Source organism: Drosophila kikkawai, chromosome 4, assembly GCF_030179895.1.
Source record: "Drosophila kikkawai strain 14028-0561.14 chromosome 4, DkikHiC1v2, whole genome shotgun sequence".
NCBI lineage: Eukaryota > Metazoa > Arthropoda > Insecta > Diptera > Drosophilidae > Drosophila > Drosophila kikkawai.
Window position 1 is genome coordinate 2,045,320 of NC_091732.1, and position 21,043 is coordinate 2,066,362.

At 36.0% G+C, this 21,043-nt stretch overlaps 1 protein-coding gene across 4 annotated transcripts; it reads left to right on the plus strand.

Moving 5' to 3' along the window:
- The first annotated feature begins 1,287 nt into the window (after positions 1-1,287).
- On the plus strand, positions 1,288-15,821 carry 4E-T (eIF4E-Transporter). 4 transcript variants are annotated; one of them, XM_017167119.3, is made up of 9 exons: positions 1,288-1,517; positions 1,573-1,615; positions 2,755-4,060; positions 4,116-4,254; positions 4,323-4,712; positions 4,814-5,011; positions 7,621-8,040; positions 14,655-15,029; positions 15,226-15,821. In XM_017167119.3, exons 2-9 carry the CDS (start codon positions 1,590-1,592, stop codon positions 15,462-15,464), a joined length of 3,093 nt encoding a protein of 1,030 aa, XP_017022608.1. In that variant the 5' UTR covers positions 1,288-1,517; positions 1,573-1,589; the 3' UTR covers positions 15,465-15,821. The 4 variants fall into 4 exon arrangements, with proteins under 4 accessions (XP_017022608.1, XP_070143739.1, XP_070143741.1 ...); XM_070287637.1 differs by having other exon boundaries at positions 1,394-1,418; XM_070287638.1 differs by lacking the exon at positions 14,655-15,029 and having other exon boundaries at positions 1,307-1,418.
- Positions 15,822-21,043: the final 5,222 nt, after the last annotated feature.

Consider the following 21,043-nt stretch of genomic DNA (forward strand, 5'->3'; position numbering starts at 1 on the left):
TCAACAAAAAAAATCTTAAAATAAATTTTATTGCAGATTCTAAATCCTTGGGAAATTTTCTGTCTAATAAGTAAGTAAGTGGTTAAAATCGTTTTTGCGAACATGACTTTTTGGATTTTTGCTACGCTAATTGTTCGAGAGGCGCTACTGTGCGTCCGTTGAACTAACTGCCCATAAGGTTTTGCCGTTCCGAATTTTCTCAAATGGACCGCGGTTAGAACGCATTAAAATCTAACCACGGTTTGTTTGGCGATAGTTTTTCGGCAAGGAACAAATGAAATATGGAATTTAAAATGTGGCGTTTTTTCTGTATATTCTTGCCCCAATATGTCCCCAATTGTTACTATTTAATATAAGCCAGGCGGCTCTACCTCTACCTTATTTTAAAGATTTTCGATGCCTATACCACCTATAGACACTCTTCGGGGAATTTGCTCTTTGTTAGAGAAAAATCATTAGAAAAACTAAAATTCCTTGTCATTTAATTCATTTAAATTTAGTGCGGATAAATTCTGACGCAATATGTGCCTTTTGCGGTGGTACAACAGCCAAAATAAATTGGTAAATGCTCCATTTCAAATTTGCAACTGCCAATTCGACAGTCTTTGTTTACGTTTTCATGAGCCACAGCTGATCGATCAGCTGTTCGGATTGCGGATGCGCTTTAACGTAGCTTTGTGGGAACACGAGTTTCACTTATTTTTTTAAATCCCAATCGTTCCTCACAAATGCGATGTGTGGGAAAACAGTATTAAAGTTATTAATGTGTTCTTAGGTGATAGTTTTTTGCGATGGGCTTATCAACCTATCGCCAAAACGAAACATCTTGGTGAACACGGCAAAAATGTTGTTGTCAAATCTGAGTTGGATTTTTTTATATAATAACTACGTGCCAGAATGATCTTGTTTTGATTTTATATAACTATAATTATATAAAAATTATAAATAATTACGTGGTAAGTGTTCAAAAATTTCGATCAGAAGAGAGTCTCAGAGTTGCACAAATAAAAACAGTGCCTAACTATCGGTAAAACAAGTCCATCAAATTTGGATGAGAACAAACAGAAATTTTGGCAAAACCTACGGACGGTCAATTCAACGGATGGTGGATGGAAGATGGATCTCTGTGGGGAAAAAGCGTATAAGATTATTAGGGAGTACCCTAACTTTATTGGTTTCTAAATCATTGCGGCTCCAAGTAGTATACATAAGGGGTATTATAATGTTCCTTTTCCACAATTTCAGACTTGCGATTATTTCAGTGTAGCCTGTCGATAAATTCTTATCGTCAGAGCCCATACCGTCTTATCGTGATTTTCATAAATTTTATTTGAGACTATAGGGAGATACCGAAACTTGTTTATAACGTATATATTGTTATTTTGTTCCTAAAAGCGTAAAGATTTAAATGGAAACCGGTATATTATAATAAAATTATGTTAACCTAAGTAAAGAACTAAAGTTGGTATAATCATTTGAAACATATACATACGTACATTTGTATTGCACATATATATGTACGTTTTCTTTCGCTCGCCAAACTTGTTTCTTCTAATATTAATTGATTTAAAGGGAAATCAACATTTAAAATGGAAGCAAGAAGACAAAATGTAAAGTAAGTTAATTTCTTTTTTATTTGAAACCTATACATATTTTTTTATTTTGGTGTTCATTTCCTATGTATGTAAATGAAAACATATGTAAATACATTTGTATGTATGGATGCACATTTCTGGACTATAGGGTAGGGTGAACAATATATTTATACCCTTGCAGGGTATTATAATTTCATTCAGAAGTTTGCAACGCAGTGAAGGAGACTTGTGATGCAAGTTCGACAGAAAACCTCGATGTCGATGCCCGTCGATGTTTTCAAAATAGACCATCGATGTATAACTTAACATCGGTATGTTTTCATCGGTGTATCGATGTTTTCAGCATCACTAAATGAGACTTTTCCGACCCTATAAAGTATATATATTCTTGGTCAGCATTAACAGCCGAGTCGATCTAGCCATGTCCGTCTGTCCGTCCGTCCGTCTGTCCGTTTCTACGCAAACTAGTCCCTCAGTTTTAAAGCTATCTGAATGAAACTTTGCATATAGACTTCTATATACTCTCACTGCTATATATGTCGGAACGGGCCGGATCGGACGACTATATGATAGCTGCCATACAAATGTTCCATAAATTTTTTAACATTTTTACACCATTTTTGAGATATTTTATATATTATTTCAGATTTTTGGTTTTAATTTTATGAAAATCGGACGATTATATCTTATAGCTGTCATACGAACGATCGGGAAATTAATAGAAAAATAATTAGAACTTCTTTGTTTTTTAACGTATTTTCATTTACTCTAAGATATAGGCCTATTTTATTATTTCAGAATTTTGGTATAAATTTTATGAAAATCGGACAACTATATCATATAGCTGCCATATAAACCGATCGGTAGATGTAGAGAAAATGTAAAGCTGGGAATGCAAACTGTAACTGTCGAACTGTAACTGTCAAACTGTAAACATAATAAGTATGTATAGGTAAATTGTAATGAAATAATATCTGCAAGTGTATACAAACTTCGGCGTGCCGAAGTTAGCTTGCTTTCTTGTTTTTTTTTTTTTTTGTAGTTCTAAATTGTATAAAACTACATACATACATAGATTTGAAATACTCTTGTTCAATATAATACTGCAATAATGTTTAGATTTATTCTTAGAATATAAGTATTATTTTTATTCTTTAAGGTACTCGAGGACAGATCTATTATCTCTGCGCTATGAAAGTAAAAGTCGACAACGTCCGCAATGCTCAAATCGCGTCGAGCTGCAGACACTGAATTTTTGGAAGGTGAATTTGAATGCAGTAGCAGCATCTTCGTCGTCAAGTTTGGCCAGCTGCAGTAATTATGCAAATCAAGGTAAGAATAGGCTATCACCGGAGACGGATAACTCGAGTTTAAATAGTTCGAATAATGGCTCAATAAGTTCGCGACGTGCGATGCGAAATCGTGAGCGAGCGAATAACTATTATCAACGTTTTGTACCGAGCGTCGGCGGTGATCCTTTCCCGATTTGTGGCGAAGAAAAGGAGAAATCATTTAAATCCCCGCCAATCATCGATCATCGGAGCATATCATCATCGCATTTAATGCCAGCATTTGCCAAGCGGCGTTTGGCGGCTGTTAATGGTGGAAATGGCAATGGAACTGAGGCAACGCAAAACACATGTGATGATGTACATGGTCCAGAATTAACGGATCGTATTGCAAGTCCTCAGCATATAAAAATCAGTACCATCACCGAAACGGGCTCGCCTCAAAGCTGGAAAGTAAGTGGTTCTGATTTAGAAAATTCAGAAAGAGCAGAAACAGAGAGACGCTTACACTATGTTCAATTGGATCCTCAAGTTCCGCAATGTTCATCTCCAACATTTTCATCGAGTAGGCTTGAAAGGCAGCGCATTGGCAGCGGTCGTTTATTGGTAAACTCATGGGAATATAATAAGAGCGAGGAGTCAAAGGAGAGCAACCTGGATATAGAGAAAGAAACTTCTTTTAATGGGAACAATCGTCATCGCACTTATAGTGGACGCCTTACTGAAAACATAGATCGTCGTTTTCAATATGATAACAACAAAAGGCACACGGATAATAGGCCAAACATAGTCAGTAATCGTCGTGGGAATAACAAAGAAGCTCTCAACAGCCGCGGCAAACGTTTAAATACTTATCATCGTGATCGAAATGAGGAGCCCGAATGGTTCAGTTCTGGGCCAACTTCGCAGTTGGAAACTATAGACTTGCACGGTTTTGATGAGTTCGAAAATAATGAAAATGATAACAAGGATGGTGAGGTAGAAATTGAAAACAAAATAAAAACATCTGAAAATAATAAGGATAAAACTAGTGCTGCAATGAGAGTAAATAAAGCCTGTTCTGGAGAAGATAAAAATGATACCACGGAAAAGCCAAATAAAAATCAGTCCAATTCAGACACTCAATTCAATTTTGATGCTTTCTTGAATATGCATCCTTTGGATTCCACACTTATTGTAAGTAATATCATTTATTTTGGAACTAATAATTGTAGCAATATTTTTATTATAGACTAATGATGGGGAAATTGGCAAAGGCGAAATAAAAGGTACATCACGTTTTAGCAGATGGTTTCGTGGTAAAGATGTTACGAATAATACCGAGCCTGCATCGTCCTATCAAGAGCCGTTGCATGTTCAAGAAAAACATGGTGAGCTTTAGTAAATCCTAAATTTGTGAAATTTTAAATGTATCTTTAATTATTTTACTATTTTATAGACATTCCCAGTGTTAAAGATTTAGAAGCACAAATGACTAAAGTCGAAATGCGTCCATCTGACTTTCAAAGGGCTGCTCCTGTTTCCTTTTCTCAGATAATGCCAGTGCAAAAGCCAGTTGCTAGGGATACAGAGGCATTCAAAAAACTTCTTCAACAATTGGGGGGCTCCCAAATTCAGCCTCCAGTCAGACAGCAACCCTTAAATCATTGTACAAATGATGGTTCTTTTCATTTAATTAACAACTTAAGTCCTAAGTTGCCGATAGAACCAATTCGGAAAACTGATCATAGAATACCACAACAACTGCACCTGCTAAACATGAATACACCTAATAGTACTGCCCACGAGTTTGAATATAAGCGCATGGAAATGCAACAACTTCTGCAAAGTAAGTCAACATTAACTTTTATTGTTCAGTTAAAGTCTTGTTAATAATCATTAAAAAAACGTAACTTGATCTTTTTTTGTTTATTCTTTATTATTTTTCAGACCTTAATCGTGGCGATATTTCTGTAGAAGTATTGGAAAAGGATTTACATAACCCCAATACGCCACTACACTCTAAGGACATGATTGTTTCAGTTATTCGTGAATATACGCAACACACTAAAAGGAATCTAGCAGCAGCTGTACAGAGCGATCCTCATTTAGTAGTCTCTCATCATTCAGCGTTTGCACAACATGATGGTTTGTATTCAAAAATATTACCTATGAATCCTATAGGAAAATATTTTAATGATGCATCACCAGACGGGTCGATTTGAATATTCTATTTATGGTTAAAAATGTACCAGTCAATATTCAAAAAGATCGTCTAAAGAACTTAAGGGGGGATATACATGCAAACGGTCAAAATATAGACATTTTTCGTGAATTTTTTAATGTAGGAAATGGTCAAGCAATCTTCGTGAAACTTTGGAGATAGTTAAAAGTGGAATCGGAGATGATACAAAAATTTTGTTAAAAACAATATTTTACAGCGGACCTATGGAAAATATGCCGCAGCGTTCGAGCTTTGAGTTTCCCAGCTATGGACACGATAGAGCACGTAGTTTGTGTCGGAAATTCTCAAACAAAATTTTGTTGTATTCATTAAATTTTTACCTTCTCTTTAAACCTCAAAAACCAAAAAGAAATTATGACAAATAAATTCAATTTAGTTTTAAAGGAAAAAATGCTATTTTCAGGGAATCAGATTTTACTTCCCACCCGTTAAAAAATAGTAATACTAATTTTTACCCCCATTTAGTTTCAAATAGAAGATAATTTCATGCTGATGATAATCATTTTTGATTCACTCCGATATGTTACATAGTTGTTTGTGAATCGTGCCCATAACATAGGCAGAAATTTAAAGTTTTTGATGCGCTCACTTTAACACTTGTATACCTTGCGTGTATACATTATTTGAGTCACTTAAAGTTGCAATTCCATAATGAAACTTATACAGGATATTCTTTAAGTAATAAACTATTTTTTTTTTTTTTTTTTTTTTTGGTTAATTTTTTTTTATTTTTTTTTTTATAAAAATAAATTAAATTACAAAAAAAATGTGCCTAAAAAATTTTGGTTTACATGTATATCCCCCATGTATACCCCCATTAAGCTAATACAAACGTTGTTTCGGATGAATGTAATTTAGATGCAGTATTATCTGAGTGGTGATGTTTTGGCTCCTTACATATTGTGTTCATAAAACAAAATTATTTTGGCATAATTGTATAATACAAAGTTTATTATTCACTTTTTTAAATGTACCATTGTAAATGATACAATTTAGAACTTTATTTTATGCTTTGCTATTTTTGAAAAAAACTGAAACTGAACTGATCTCAATTTTGCATGTTTCAAAAAAATTTAATAATTAAATTAATTTTAGTACTTAGTCCCTTATTTGCAATAACTTCTGTTGTGCGTTTTGTCATACTCTCAACCAAATTTATAAGAATTTAATTTGAAATTCGACTCTATGCAACTGCAACACGATACCCATGTTCTTTGGAGCTGCTTTGTACTGTCCAAGCCGTCTTCACAATTGACCAAAGATTTTCAATCGGATTGGGGTCGGGACATTGTGCACTCCATTCCTTGAATTATAGCTGATACTTTTTAATCCATTCTATGTCTATTTTCCTGTATGTTTCGGATACTCATCTTGTTCAAAAACGATATTATTCTCGGGGTACGTTTCTCAAATAGTTGGAAGATTAGTTTGAAGAATTTGAATTTTCATAATTCCTTCAACTAATTGTAAATGTCCAATATGCCACCATGCAAACCATTATATTTCCACCGCCATGTTTAACAGTTTGCTTTACATGGTTTCTTTGAATTCAATCACCTGGTTGAATCAAATACTTTTTTTCATCTCTGTGAAAACGGCTAAACATTAAGTCATCAATCATAATTTTCAATCGTCAATGATCCAATTTTGGTGATTTTTAGCTTATTTTAAACGAGCTTTGGCATTCTTATTGGAAAACGCAGGATTATTATTTTTTCCGGCCAACAACTTGAGGGGAAATGTATCATCTCCTTTAAGATATAACCATTTATTTTTATTGGTTTTAATTAATGGAAATCGGACGACTATGTCATATATGGTAGCTACCATTTGAATGATCAGTAGATTTAGAAACAATTTAAAACTGTGAATGTAAAACTGTAACTGTAGAACAGTAAATATAGGATGTATAGGTAAATGTAATAAAAGTTGTTATTACTGTATTATCGTGTAGCATATATATTAATTATTATTAATTTCTATTAAAATAGATATTTTAAATCCAAAATATAGTTATTTTAAAAATAAGATTTAGAAATTTTATCAAAAACAAATTGCTATATATATAAAAATGTTGGCACGATGAGTTATTTTGCAGGTACGAGGTAGGACAAGTTTTTAATTTTAATCGTTTTTTTTTTATTGTTTTTTAATTAACCGTTTCTATTGCTCATTGTTCGTGTCATCTTAATTCTAATTAAACTAGGTAATAATACTAATAATAATAATGGTAATGGTAAAATTGTAATACAAAAAGGAACACATTTAATGCTCCATGTTGATGTTGTTGTTGCGACGTGGGGCTTCGCACAGCTAAAATGTGCTGATCTAGCCTTGGCCCTTAGCCCTTACCACCGGTACTTTGAAAAAAAAAACAAGAAAACCAAAACTGTCTTCAAACATCTTAAAACCCTAGCGTATACGGGCTATTATAAAAATGCTCAAGCTCGTAGTTCTGCAAATTTTCCTTAATTGTATCTGCCTGTTTAATTTATTTATAATGTGCTTCCAGATTTAATTCACCTAAACCCGACCAATCATCATGGAATTAATCAGCAGCTTAACAGTGCGCACAGCCACGGCCACAACAATTCACAAACTACCTTGGCTTTTACCCCCACATCAGTGTTAAGGAAAATGACTGCAGACAAAGATACAACACCTTCGCAAATACAGAACTCATCTCAGAATCAGCATCTTAATGAGCACTATCAATTGAATCCACAACATGTCAAGCAACAAGAGCCACCAACTATGACAGTGCAACAACAACATCCACGAATGATATTGGGTGGCGGTGGTAACTTTGCTCTTGGTCCAAATCCACAGCAAATGTCACCAACTTTACAACAGCAATGTCGCAGCAATCAAAATCAAATAAAATGGAATTCCGGTGTTACCAATATACACATGATGCCTGGAAAGGCATTTGGTAAGTGACAATAAATTATATTTAGGTTTAACTAAATTCCATTTCCAACAAGAAAGGAATCTATCTTCGGCATGCCGAAAATAAGACATCTATATCATATAGTTAGCATAGGAACGATCGGCAGATGTTGTGAAAATGTAAAGGTGTGAATGTAAAACTGTAACTGTAAAGATAAAAATATAATTATGATCTAATAGAAAACTGGAAGGGTATAAAAAATTCGGCGTGTCGAAATTAGCTTCCTTTCTTGTTTACACATAGCATATAATTGTTTGGTTTTGATACGCAACATGGAGTTGAACAGGAAGACCAGGAATAGAAAAACCGGGGTAACGACATAAGTCCGCCGCCATAAGTTCGCCGTTTTAAAACGACATAATTTCGCGCGATCTTATGACGCTTGAAAGCGCCATAAGTTCGCCACAGAAAAAACGACATAATTTCGCCAGCCGCGATCTTATGTCGCCGAAAAGCGTCATAAGTTCGCGCGAAATTATGGCGTTCAAAAATTACTTGCGGCGGACTTATGACGCTTCAAAGCGCCATAAGTTCGCCACAGAAAAAACGACATAATTTCGCCAGCCGCGATCTTATGTCGCCGAAAAGCGTCATAAGTTCGCGCGAAATTATGGCGTTTAAAAATTACTTGCGGCGGACTTATGACGCTTCAAAGCGCCATAAGTTCGCCATAGGAAAAAATACATCATTTCGCAATTTGGATGTACGTATGTATGTATGAACATGTATGTACATACATCAATAACCATTATATCGGCCAGAAAACGAAAATTTTGGTATTTTATGGTATTTTTAAGTGATTTTTATATTTCAGTTTTTGCATGTAAAACAAACAAAATGTTTTCTACAACAATTTCTCTTTGATATCTATTAAGTACACAATAAGTTGCTTTTCAAAAAAATATGAAGTTATTCATACAAAAACGTGAGGTAAAAACATATAAAAATCTTGTACCGTTCGCGATGTAACGTTACAAATCTGAAATTAGCTTCTAATACTGTCTTCCCACACAGCACATTTGTGAGGAACGTTTGGGATTTTTCACAAATGTGAAACTCGTGTTCCCACACACCGTCAAAGCACATTCACCATCCGAACAGCTGATCGATCAGCTACGGCTCATGAAAACGTAAACAAAGACTGTCGAATTGGCAGTTGCAAATTTGAAATAGAGCATTTACCAACTATTTTGGCTGTTGTACATCAGCAAAAGGCACAGATTGCGTCAGAATTTATCTGCACTAAATTTAAATGAATTAAATGACAAGGAATTTTAGTTTTTCTAATGATTTTTCTTTAATAAACAGCAAATTCCCCGAAGAGTGTCTATAGGTGGTATAGGCATCCAAAATCTTTAAAATAAGATAGAGGCCGGTGGTTTATATTAAATAGTAACAATTGGGGACATATTGGGGCAAGAATATACAGAAAAAACGCTAACAACTATTTTGGGCATGCTTGTAGCTTTGGCGCCACATTTTAAATTCCATATTTCATTTGTTCCTCGCCAAGTGTGTATACACTTTCGTAGTGATGGTCAAATTTTCAGAGTTGCACCGAAAAACTATCGCCTAACTATCGCCAAACAAACCGTGGTTAGATTTTAATGTGTTCTAACGGCGGTCCATTTGGGTAAATTCGGCACTGCTAAACCTTTGCTTTGACGATGTGTGGGAAGACCCTATAAAATAAAAATAACTTTCATGAATGGAAAGCAACAGTATTTTATTGTGATTTTAGTTTTTCAGGCTGAAGTCAAACAAGACTTAGGTTTTCTGTACCGTTTGCGATGCATTGTTTTCTGCAAATAATTTAAATGTGACAATTCCCTAAAGCTTGCCTTTTATAATACAATTAGTACTGGTCAAATGCATCGATCGTGCAAAAAAACATTTAAGAAAATGGTCATATTTTTTCCCATTATTTCATTATAATACAAATTCAGTACACTTCAATTCAAAATATTACATATTATGATATATATTATATTATAAACCGATTTGTAACGTTACATCGCGAGCGGTACAAGATTTTCTATGTTTTTACCTTACGTTTTCGTATAAATAACTTTATATTTTCTTGAAAAGCAACTTATTAGAGAAGATTTTTTAGAAAAAGGGAAATCATTTCGTTTGTTTTTCATTCGAAAAATTAAATATAAAAATGCTCTTAAAAATATAAAAAAATACCAAAATTTTAGTTTTCTGGCCGATTTTTATATTAAAATACTGCTATGTAAACATTGTATTCAGCCCTGCTCCGGTAATCGTAAAATTTTTTCGATTTCGTTTTGGGCGAAAACGAACCGTTTTCGTTTTTAGCTGCTCCGGTTTTCGGCAAATTTCTGCTATCGGATGTTTCGTTTTCTCATCGTTTCTCTCTGCTCAAGCAGCTAACTTGTGTTGTTGGTAATAAGCAAACAACGTAAAGTACTGCCTATTATATTTTCAATTGCCCTTTTTCTAAGCCAGAAAAAGGCAAAAAATGGTAGAATTAAGCAAATCCAGGCACCTAAGATGCTGCCACACTTTTCACAGTTTTAATTCCGGTGGTCTCAAATAATTATTTTTATTTGGTTAATTTGGACCATTTAAGTAATCACATTAAATAGCATTAATTATAAGCAACCATTTTGGCGGTCCTTTAAAGTTATTAATGTATTCATTTATATTTTATAAGTATTTTTAACTGGCTGTTTCGTTCCACCAACAATATGGCAACCTTGGCGATAACTTTTTGCGGTGAACTTATCGACCTATCGCCAAAACGAGAAAACTGGTTGAGCACGGCAAAATTTTCGTTGTCAAATCTGAGGTGGGGTCAGAAATAAATTTTTTATAAAATAATTACCTGTCAGAATGATCTTGTGGTGGTGTGGAATAAACATCAATAGACCACTGAGTAAACTATTTTTTTCCTTTTGTAAATAAGATCTGATTTCATATAAAAAAAACCATTTACTTTTCATTCCGGCCAGAAAAAGGTGCCCGTTTTTCAAATCGAAAAAATCTTTCGTTTTCGATTACCGGAGCACCAATTTCTCGTTTTCAAAAACGAAAACGAAAAAATCTTGCCGTTTTCGATTACCGGAGCAGGCCTGATTATGAAAATTTATATTTAAGTTTTTTTTTTGGATTTAAAGTTTTATATATATGTACATATATGTACACAAAAAAAACTTTAAGTCCAAAACAAATTTTTCATAATACAATGTTTACATAGCAGTGTTTTCATATAAAAATCGGCCAGAAAACTAAAATTTTGGTATTTTTTTGTATTTTTACAGGTTGTACATATTTACAATGTACAAACAAATGAAATAAATGTATGAACATATGTATGTATACATACATAAATTCGCGCGATCTTATGACGCTTTTCGGCGACATAAGATCGCGGCTGGCGAAATTATGTCGTTTTTTCTGTGGCGAACTTATGGCGCTTTGAAGCGTCATAAGTCCGCCGCAAGTAATTTTTGAACGCCATAATTTCGCGCGAACTTATGACGCTTTTTGGCGACATAAGATCGCGGCTGGCGAAATTATGTCGTTTTTTCTTTGGCGAACTTATGGCGCTTTGAAGAGTCATAAGTCCGCCGCAAGTAATTTTTGAACGCCATAATTTCGCGCGAACTTATGACGCTTTTCGGCGACATAAGATCGCCGGAAAAAAACGCCATAATTTCGCGGACCAAATGTACTGGGCGAACTTATGGCGGCGGACTTATGTCGCTATGCCAGAAAAACCCTTCCCTTAACAACTCTGCTATCGTTATCGTCGAATCCTGGAGCTTTACCGGAGCACAATTTTTCAATTTGAAGACAAACTTCTTCCTTTCTTGCATGACATCTGGGCAGGCAATATTAAGGAATGACCCGACCCGACAGTCCGTACAAGTGGCCCTTGCGACACCAAGAACGTGCTTGTTCGTTTAAGGCCCGAAGGAAATAAAAGAATGGAGTGCGAGGAAATTACTACTGGAGTGCTGACTGATTAATTGCTTGCAAGCGTTCCAGATTGGTTAGGATTACAAATTTCAGTTAAAGCCTAGTACTGAGAGAACGAAAAACCGCTGTCATAATTGTGATAGCACAATCGCTATATATTTTGCTCGGTAACCAGTGTGACCAAAGAAATTAAGGAAAAGCCATGAAACGCCATAAAAGGGACAATACTGAACATCTGTTTGTAAACAAATTTTATAAGTGCAAAATTGAAATACCCTGACCGCACCTATCGCCCTTATCGATCCTTTTTCCTTCAACTTGCCCTCCATAATGCCTGTAAGAATAATTAAAATTACTTATTGTGACAGCACAATCTCAGCTGCTCACTCTCTTGATTTGGCAACGCCTAACAGGTATCATTTTTATTGCCAGTACCCGCAAAAATGACGAGGAAAAAAGTTTTTTGTTCATTATTTCGCAGCGTTTTTTTTTTTTATATAGAGATTAGCCGCTGTCAAAATGTTGACATCGAATTTTCGTTCTCTCAGTACTAGGCTTTAGGAAGGCTGTCTACGTTGGATGTTATTGAGTACAGATCATGCACATAGGACTCTAAAGGGTATACGCAGGATCCATATTCTAGAATAGGACGAACTAGTACAGTATATAAGGATTTTGTAACCTAGGGGTCATTAAATTCCTTCGACCATCGTTTAATGGAGCCAAGCACACCCCTGGCTTAATTCACCATGCACGAAATATGATCGATAAAGTCAAGTTTAGGATCCAGACGGACGCTCAAATCTTCAACTATATTAATTTTTTCCAAAAAGCAGTAGTTGAACATATAATTCCCAAGCTTAGGAACGTCACAAGAGAATGTCATTGTCTTGCATTTAGAGCCATTTAAGTTTAATTAGTTCACGCGGCACCATGTTTGGAAGTTGTTAAGATCTGTCTGACTGGCAAGCAAGGTCCTTATATAATACACAAAGTTTGACGTCGTCAGCATAAATAAGTTCTCTGGAGTTAGTCAAAACTTTCGGCAGGTCATTAATAAATAATGTAAACATTAGGGCACCAAAATGACTCCCTGAGAACATTATAAAAGCTAAGAGGACCTCTTTTGTTTTGACATTCAGATAACTTGAGATCCAGCTAAGAAGATCAACAGAAAATCATATTATATTGAGTTTCTGAACAAGAAAGTAATGGTTAACAGAGTTAAATGCTTTACTGAATTCAGTATAGATAATCTGTCTGAAAGTTATTATGAATGCCCTTTAGAGTAAAGTGATCTACTTAGGTGCTGGAAATGAGGAGCTATGACATTTTCATGTTGACATGTTGTCGCACAGCCAAAAGCCAAAATCGCTAAAGAAATAGCCTTTTTACAGGTTTTTACGAAGCAGATAATCATATTATCGATAATCATATTATCGACATAGCCTTTCACTTGGAAGGAAGAACAGTATATGATGCTTGCACGTCCTCACGCTTAGCAAGGTCAAAAGGAAATTTCTGCATCCGATCTGTATCAAGTGTTGGCAGCACGCTTCATAGGGATTCTGCGAGTGGGTAGCCTTTAAGTATCTTGCTGCTTTCCAGAGCGGGTTTTGTGGGGTCAGCACTGCCTAGCAAATCAGCGAAATAACCGATTTTCGTTTTATATAGAAACTTCTTCGTCCTTAGGATGACAATATTCTTTTTTGTCGGACGGATCTCTCGACCCCATGCTTCTGCGACGTAAGACCTAACCAGATCCAGGTTCATTGAACCTGGCCCACAGGTTAGAAAATCTGAAGCGATTTGGATATATCGGACAAATAGCTCAGTGACGTCGTCAATGTCTTCAGTGGAGATTAGAACCATGTTGAGGTTTACAAGTTGATCAATGGCTGCCTGAAACCGTGGAATGCACGCGTTTTGAAGAGAATATGCAGCTTGTGAGCAGCAGTTCTTAGTTGGGTTATAGGAATGTGATCAGTACTTAGTCTCAAGCTATCTGAGATGGAGATAAGCTCAGAGCGAATTACTTCATGTATGGCAAAGTCGATTGCTGAGGCGTCCGTAGGCTGTACGGGCAATGCAAGGACCTGGATACCATTGGATGGAGAATTTCGAGATCCCCAATGTCGATAGTGAATTTACCAGTCACCGGCAATTGGAAATTTGGATCCTAGTTCCTCAAATAGGATGCTAACGTTCTCTATAGTGGACTGAAAGTTTCGAGGCCAATCAATTGACGTAATAGTTTCTTTCTGACTTTGACTGCGACACATTGATCATTTTGATATTCCATGGTTAAAAATTAATAGTATTTGAAAGAGTACATTATGATTACTGTTGGTTGGATAAACTGGGAGAAGTCCATTTCCTGGCGCGTTTTTGTGATACGATACAAAATACTAATTTAAAAAAGTTCGAAGACTGGGCAATGTTTCATTCAGACATCTCTGAGGGACAAGTTTGCGTAGAATGGGACTGACGGACATGGCTAGATCAACTCGGCTGGCTGCTGTTGCTCAAGAATATATACTTGATATGGTCGGAAACTAGTCTTTCTGACTGAAATTAAAATAAGGCAATAACAAGATCTTAATGGTAGACTTCTTGACAATAATTTACTTATTTATCGGTATTTCCAGGACGCCCCATACTTAAAGGAGGCCCCAATTCAATGCCGCAAATTCAAATTCCGGCAGTCGTTTCTTTAAACCAAAAAATAGAGTTACAACAGCATCTTCAGCAGCAGCAACAGCATCACCAACAGATGCAGCAGCAACAACTTCGCTTTAAGACTTCAGTAGAATCAAATTTAAATACAGAAAGCTTGCATCAAAATATAAGTTTTCCTGATGGGTTCCCTCAGAATAATTTCCAGCAGCAGCAAAATCTCTTGATGCATCACCAGCAGCAGCGACAACCTCTTCGACCTCGAGTGATTTATGGCGATCTGCAACAGCAGCAGCCGCATCATCATCAATCGAATTTCCCAATGACTTCGACACCTTTATTAGCTGGTAAGCCAGATTAAAAAAAAAAAAAAAAGCCATATTCTTCTTCGCTGTTATTTGTCGCCTTTTTTAAGTCAAAGAGATTAAAGAGATGCTCTTAAGGTCTTTTCAACTTGATAATAAACCTGCCTTTTTAAGTTACCCGAGATCACATAACATAACAAAAATTTGTGATTTAATTATGTCCAATGTACATTTTCAGGTGGCTTTCATGATCTTTGCGGCGACTCCGGAAATGTAGTTAAGAGTACTAGCTACGACAGAGATGATCGGATGCCAACGCAATCACCTCCAACCAATAATCAATTGGCGCAATGGTTCTCGCCAGAGCTCCTGGCCAAAGCCTCAGCCGGAAAGCTTCCTCATTTGAATCAAAACCAAGCGCTTAGTTTAGAAGAATTTGAACGTAGCATTCAACATTCCTCAGCTGTACACAATTAAAATAAATTCATCAAACGGCAACATAAATTAAAACAATGCTATTAATTACAACAAAAAAAAAAAAAAAGAAAAAATTAAAAAATTAGTTCATATATAGCGTTCAGATTTTTTATTACTTTTTTGTGAATATTAGCAAAACGAAAGAAGTAATCCGTGTGTATTGTATATTCATATAAGAAAATTTGTTTAAAATGCATTTTTTGGGGTTACGCCAGTTTCTAGTATATAATATATACATATACCCATAACATAATTTAGTTGGTCGATATTGTAAAGTAATTATTATATATGTAAATAACATATTTCAAAAGAAAAATAAAATAAGTTAAGAATGATTTTTCTTAATTTTAGAGTTTATTTGAAGTCTGCCTTTCTTCTGTACGAAAATCTCTCTTTCTCTCTCTCATTCTCTCTCTCTCCTTTCTCTCTCTCTCTCCTCTCTCTCTCTCTCTCCTTTCTATTTCTTTCTCTCCCCTCTCTCTCTCTCTCCTTTCTCTTTCTCTCTCCTCTCTCTCTCTCTCTCTCTCCTCTCTCTCTCTCTCTCTCTCCTCTCTCTCTCTCTCCTCTCTCTCTCTCTCCTCTCTCTCTCTCTCCTCTCTCTCTCTCTCCTCTCTCTCTCTCTCCTCTCTCTCTCTCTCCTCTCTCTCTCTCTCCTCTCTCTCTCTCTCCTCTCTCTCTCTCTCCTCTCTCTCTCTCTCCTCTCTCTATCTCTCCTCTCTCTCTCTCTCCTCTCTCTCTCTCTCCTCTCTCTCTCTCTCTCCTTTCTCTTTCTTTCTCTCTCCTCTCTCTTTCTTTCTCTCTCCTCTCTCTCTCTCTCTCTCCTTTCTCTTTCTTTCTCTCTCCTGTCTCTCTTTCTTTCTCTCTCTCTCTCTCTCCTTTCTCTTTCTTTCTCTCTCCTCTCTCTCTCTCTCTCCTCTCTCTTTCTCTCTCAATCCTTGAATGTCTTTATTTGGTACGGTACGGTATTCAATTAATTACTTTCATTCAAGGCTAAACTAGAGCGGAAGAAATGAACAATTTTAGCAACGGTTAAAAAAAAATTTTATTCGAATATCTATTTCATCTTTTAAAATATATGTCTCTAAAGAACTTTTAGTCAAAATATTCAATATTCCTAGCAGCTTCTACAGCTAGCATTACATGCGTCCGTTCCTATCGCCCAATATTCTGTGGCAACCGTTGTGAACTTGCCGATATCTCGTTTAATGTGAGCTGCTCTCCTCTCGCGATCTATAACAGAGAGCTGCAACGATCAACATATTTTCGATTATATCCGATCATTGATTTGGATTTTTTGTGACGCAAAATTTTGCATCAACAGCGAACATTCAGTTCCGATCACTCTCGACTCGGTATGAGCAAAAAAGGATGATCGAGACTGCTGCCTCCATTCAGGCTGATCACAATCACACAGTTGGTTTACTTCGGTTTTCGATCGGTTCGGTAATTTGACGTTTGTTTTCTATAATCGGTGGCCTAACTTGCATAATTATGGAGGGCGAATTGGTGAAATGTTGCTGACAACATAGAAAATGGAATGCATAGATTATTTATATAAATTAAATTATATATATATATATATATATATATATATATAACAGGAAAAATATATATATATATATATATATATAATTAAATTAAAAAATTTAAAACAATCATATTAGTATAGTATTAGTAAAAAAAACAACTTACATTTCTTAATTCTCGGTCGGGATGTCTCAGAATTCGCAGAACGGTCGCTTACCAGTTGGGCCACTGAGGCCAGGCAAACAAAAATGTCGAGAACGCTAATTTTTTTTTTGGTAAGACGTTGCAGTATGGTCGGCGGATTGGTTGCCTGCATACGTACTAAGTGGCTTAAGATTAAAGTTTTTCGTTTAGGAAGTCTATCTACATTAGATGCCATGGTGTATACATCATTGTAATTTGCACAAATCACTCTAAAGGGTTCATGCAATTCAAAGGATGCTCTACAGTGGGGCAAAACTAAATAGTGTTTCCACTAGGTACGTGAAAATTAAGCTGACCCAGCAAGTCAGCACTTTCCACGTCACCGCGGATTAGGTTATATATAAATGTAATACCTAGCATGGTTCTACGATTAGATAAAGAGGGTAAGTTAATTAGTAGGAGTCTATTAGTATCCCAGTTTAAACCGCGAAAAGTAAAAAGTTCGTTTGAACCGCTTTTATGCGTTTACTGTGGGCGCCCACGACCCTCGGGGCCGCACGGGACCCACAAGGGCGCCCAGGACATACAAAGGCGCCCGGGACCAACAAGGGCGCCCAGGACATACAAAGGCGCCCGGGACCAACAAGGGCGGGACCCACAAAGGCACCCGGTACCCAAGTCAGTGCCACCCTGGACGTTCCGCACCAAATGATGCTTCCTGTTGCCCCAATCGTTCTTTCAGAAGTCCTTCCGGTCAAAGCACTTCTCTTCTTGGTTCTAGTCTACAACGCAACCCTGAGACTGGGACATTTTCCGAGGAACTATCATGTGTTGCCACCTATGCAGATGACACTGCAGTGCTGGTAAGATCAAGCTGCATCTACAGTGCCTCAGACAAGCTTCAGATACTCCTGAAGAAGTATGAGAACTGGGCCTGTAGATGGAATGTGGCCATCAACACAGACAAGTGTGCGGTGGTCACATACACCCTGAAGAGTGGCACGTGTCCAGGTGTCTTTCTCCACGGTCAGCTCTTGCCACAACTTATGGAGCACACCTATCTGGGACTGGTCCTCGACAAGAGGCTGACGTTCAGCTCCAACGTCAAGCAGACAAGGGCAAAAATGCAAAACACCACCTCAAAACGCTGGCCAGAAGACTCGGAACGAGAACTACACGAAGACGACTGCAGAGTGTCACAATCCGGGAGCTGCCTACCCGGCGCCTGAACTAAGAAGGAGGACATGATATTCACTAACTCTTCTACAAATGGTTAATTAATAATAAAATAATACACTAAAGGTTGTAGCAGCAAACTTTTCTAATACCAAAAAAATTAAATTAAAAAAAAAAACGTGGACGCCATACTGAGGGAAGGAAGGAAGTATATAAGGATTTTGTAACATAGGGGTCATTAAATTCCTTCGACCACTGTTTAATGAAACCATGCACACCCCGGCATAATTCACCAGGCACGAAATATGATCGATAAAGTCAAGTTTAGGATCCAGACGGACGCCAAAATCATCAGCTATATTAATTCTTTCCAAAGAGCAGCAGTTCAGCGTATAGTTTGCAGGCTAAGGAACGACACAGAAAAATTTAATTTGCTTGCACTTAGAGCCATTAAAGTTTAATAAGTTTACGCGGAATCATATTTGAAAATTGTTACAATCTGTGAGTCTGACTAGCAAGAGGCGTCCATATATTGCACACAAAGTTTGACGTCGTCAGCGAACATAAGTACTCTAGAGTTAGTCAAAATTTTGGGCATATCGTTGATAAATAATGACCCCCTCGCGGGAGATGTAACCCTTACCACATTAGAAAGTTTATTTTTAATGTGGACCTTTTGCGTCTTGCCATTCAGATAACATGAGATCCAATTAAGATCAATCGGAAATCCCTTTAAATCGAGTTTCCGAACAAGAAGAGTATGGTTAACGTAGTCAAATGCTTTACAGAAATCAGTATAGATTACATTTGTCTAAAAGTTATTTCGGTAGCCCTTTATAATAAAGGAAGTGAGCTCCAAGAGATTGGTTGTTGTTGATCTTCGCTTGGAGAAATGATTGATCTACACAGGTGCTGCAAATGAGGAGTAATGAAATTTTGGAACACTTTTGGAATGGCCGACAACATAGAGATTCCTCTATAGTTGTTGGCCTCCAATTTGCTACCTTCCAAATAACGGGAAAGTGGAAGGTTTCTAAGGTAAAGTAAACAATTTCAAAAGGGGATTGCGTTGAGCGTCGGCACAATACCTAAGCACATAGCTAGGTATTCTGTCGGGACTTGGCAAAAAATAACCTTTAAGCTAGGTAATACATACAATTCCATGGAGAAAAAATACCCCCTCTCTCTCTCTCTCTGATCTGAAAAAAGATATTTTCAAATGTCTCGAAAATTAAATTGAATTGTGACGGAACAAAATTTAAGTCAAATTTCTGGTAAATAAGTTTAGCCAGTATTAACTTGTAATTGTTTTAATGTTTGTTTAATTGTGTCGTTTTTACAGGGTTCTCTTATATTTATTGTTGCATAGATTTTGAATCAAAATTATTATTCATCCAATTAAATATTTGTTAATTTGTACTTAGAAACGTTTTAGGATCTGAAATTAAATTGGAGCAGTTAGATACTTTAAATTATTCCCTCTGCAATTAAAGGCAACGATTTCATTGCAATATAATCATTACCATTAGATGCGAATTTCTATATTATATTAGATCAATAGTTAGTGGTTACTTGTTAAAACTTTTAGTTAATTCTGTAATAAGCAGCATATTATTAACTACACAGGAACACAAAATTAAACTTTATGAAATTTCCACGAACCATTTCAAGTTTTCCATGATATTTGGGTGCTCCTGAGTAAAAGTCCCATACAAAATTATTTTCCATCACCTACAGGTTCCGCGGTATACCTAAGAATACAAAAAACGGATGTTTGCAGACATTTTGAATTACGTGGCCTATATAATTGGACTTACCTTTATTATTTTCGGTAGGACCTACTCTTAATACATCACGGCACTACTAAAAAAATAGTCCAAATCGTTCGACATTGCCCATGTCTTCGGAATTCGACGCCAAAGTTGAAACTCCCAAAATTTTCAAAATTTCTGTGATGAAAAAACAATTCTGAGAATAAAATCTTATATGGAACTAATTTTAAATATTCATTGAATCTATTGTTCATTGTATTCTTTAATTTCGGTTTAAAGCGTTTTCATTAGGACATTTTATTGGATTTATTAAACGAATAAAACCGCTTTTTTGGTTTGATTATCTACTACTATTTTCTGTCAAAATTCAAATAAGTCAAGGCAACCTATAGAATGCGAGTAAAAAATCTAAATTTATATTATATATAAAAAGATACATATTTACTCGCATTCTATAGGTTGCCTTGACTTATTTGAATTTTGACAGAAAATAGTAGTAGATAATCAAACCAAAAAAGCGGTTTTATTCGTTTAATAAATCCAATAAAATGTCCTCATGAAAACGCTTTAAACCGAAATTAAAGAATACAATGAACAATAGATTCAATGAATATTTAAAATTAGTTCCATATAAGATTTAATTCTCAGAATTGTTTTTTCATCACAGAAATGTTGAAAATTTTGGGAGTTTCAACTGTGGCGTCGAATTCCCAAGACATGGGCAATGGTCCACGATTGGGACTATTTTTTAGTAGTGCCGTGATGTATTGAGAGTAGGTCCTACCGAAAATAATAAAGGTAAGTCCAATTATATAGGCCACGTAATTCAAAATGACGGCAAACATCGGTTTTTTGTATTCTTAGGTATACCGCGGAACCTGTAGGTGATGGAAAATAATTTTGTATTGGACTTTTACTCAGGAGCACCCAAATATCATGGAAAACTTGAAATGGTTCGTG

Bases quoted from the DNA above. Each gene is read 5' to 3' on its own strand.
- 4E-T (XM_070287637.1), top strand. The intron at 4,255-4,322 runs GTGAGCTTTAGT...ACTATTTTATAG, and splicing joins GCATGTTCAAGAAAAACATG to ACATTCCCAGTGTTAAAGAT. The intron at 5,012-7,620 runs GTTTGTATTCAA...ATGTGCTTCCAG, and splicing joins AGCGTTTGCACAACATGATG to ATTTAATTCACCTAAACCCG.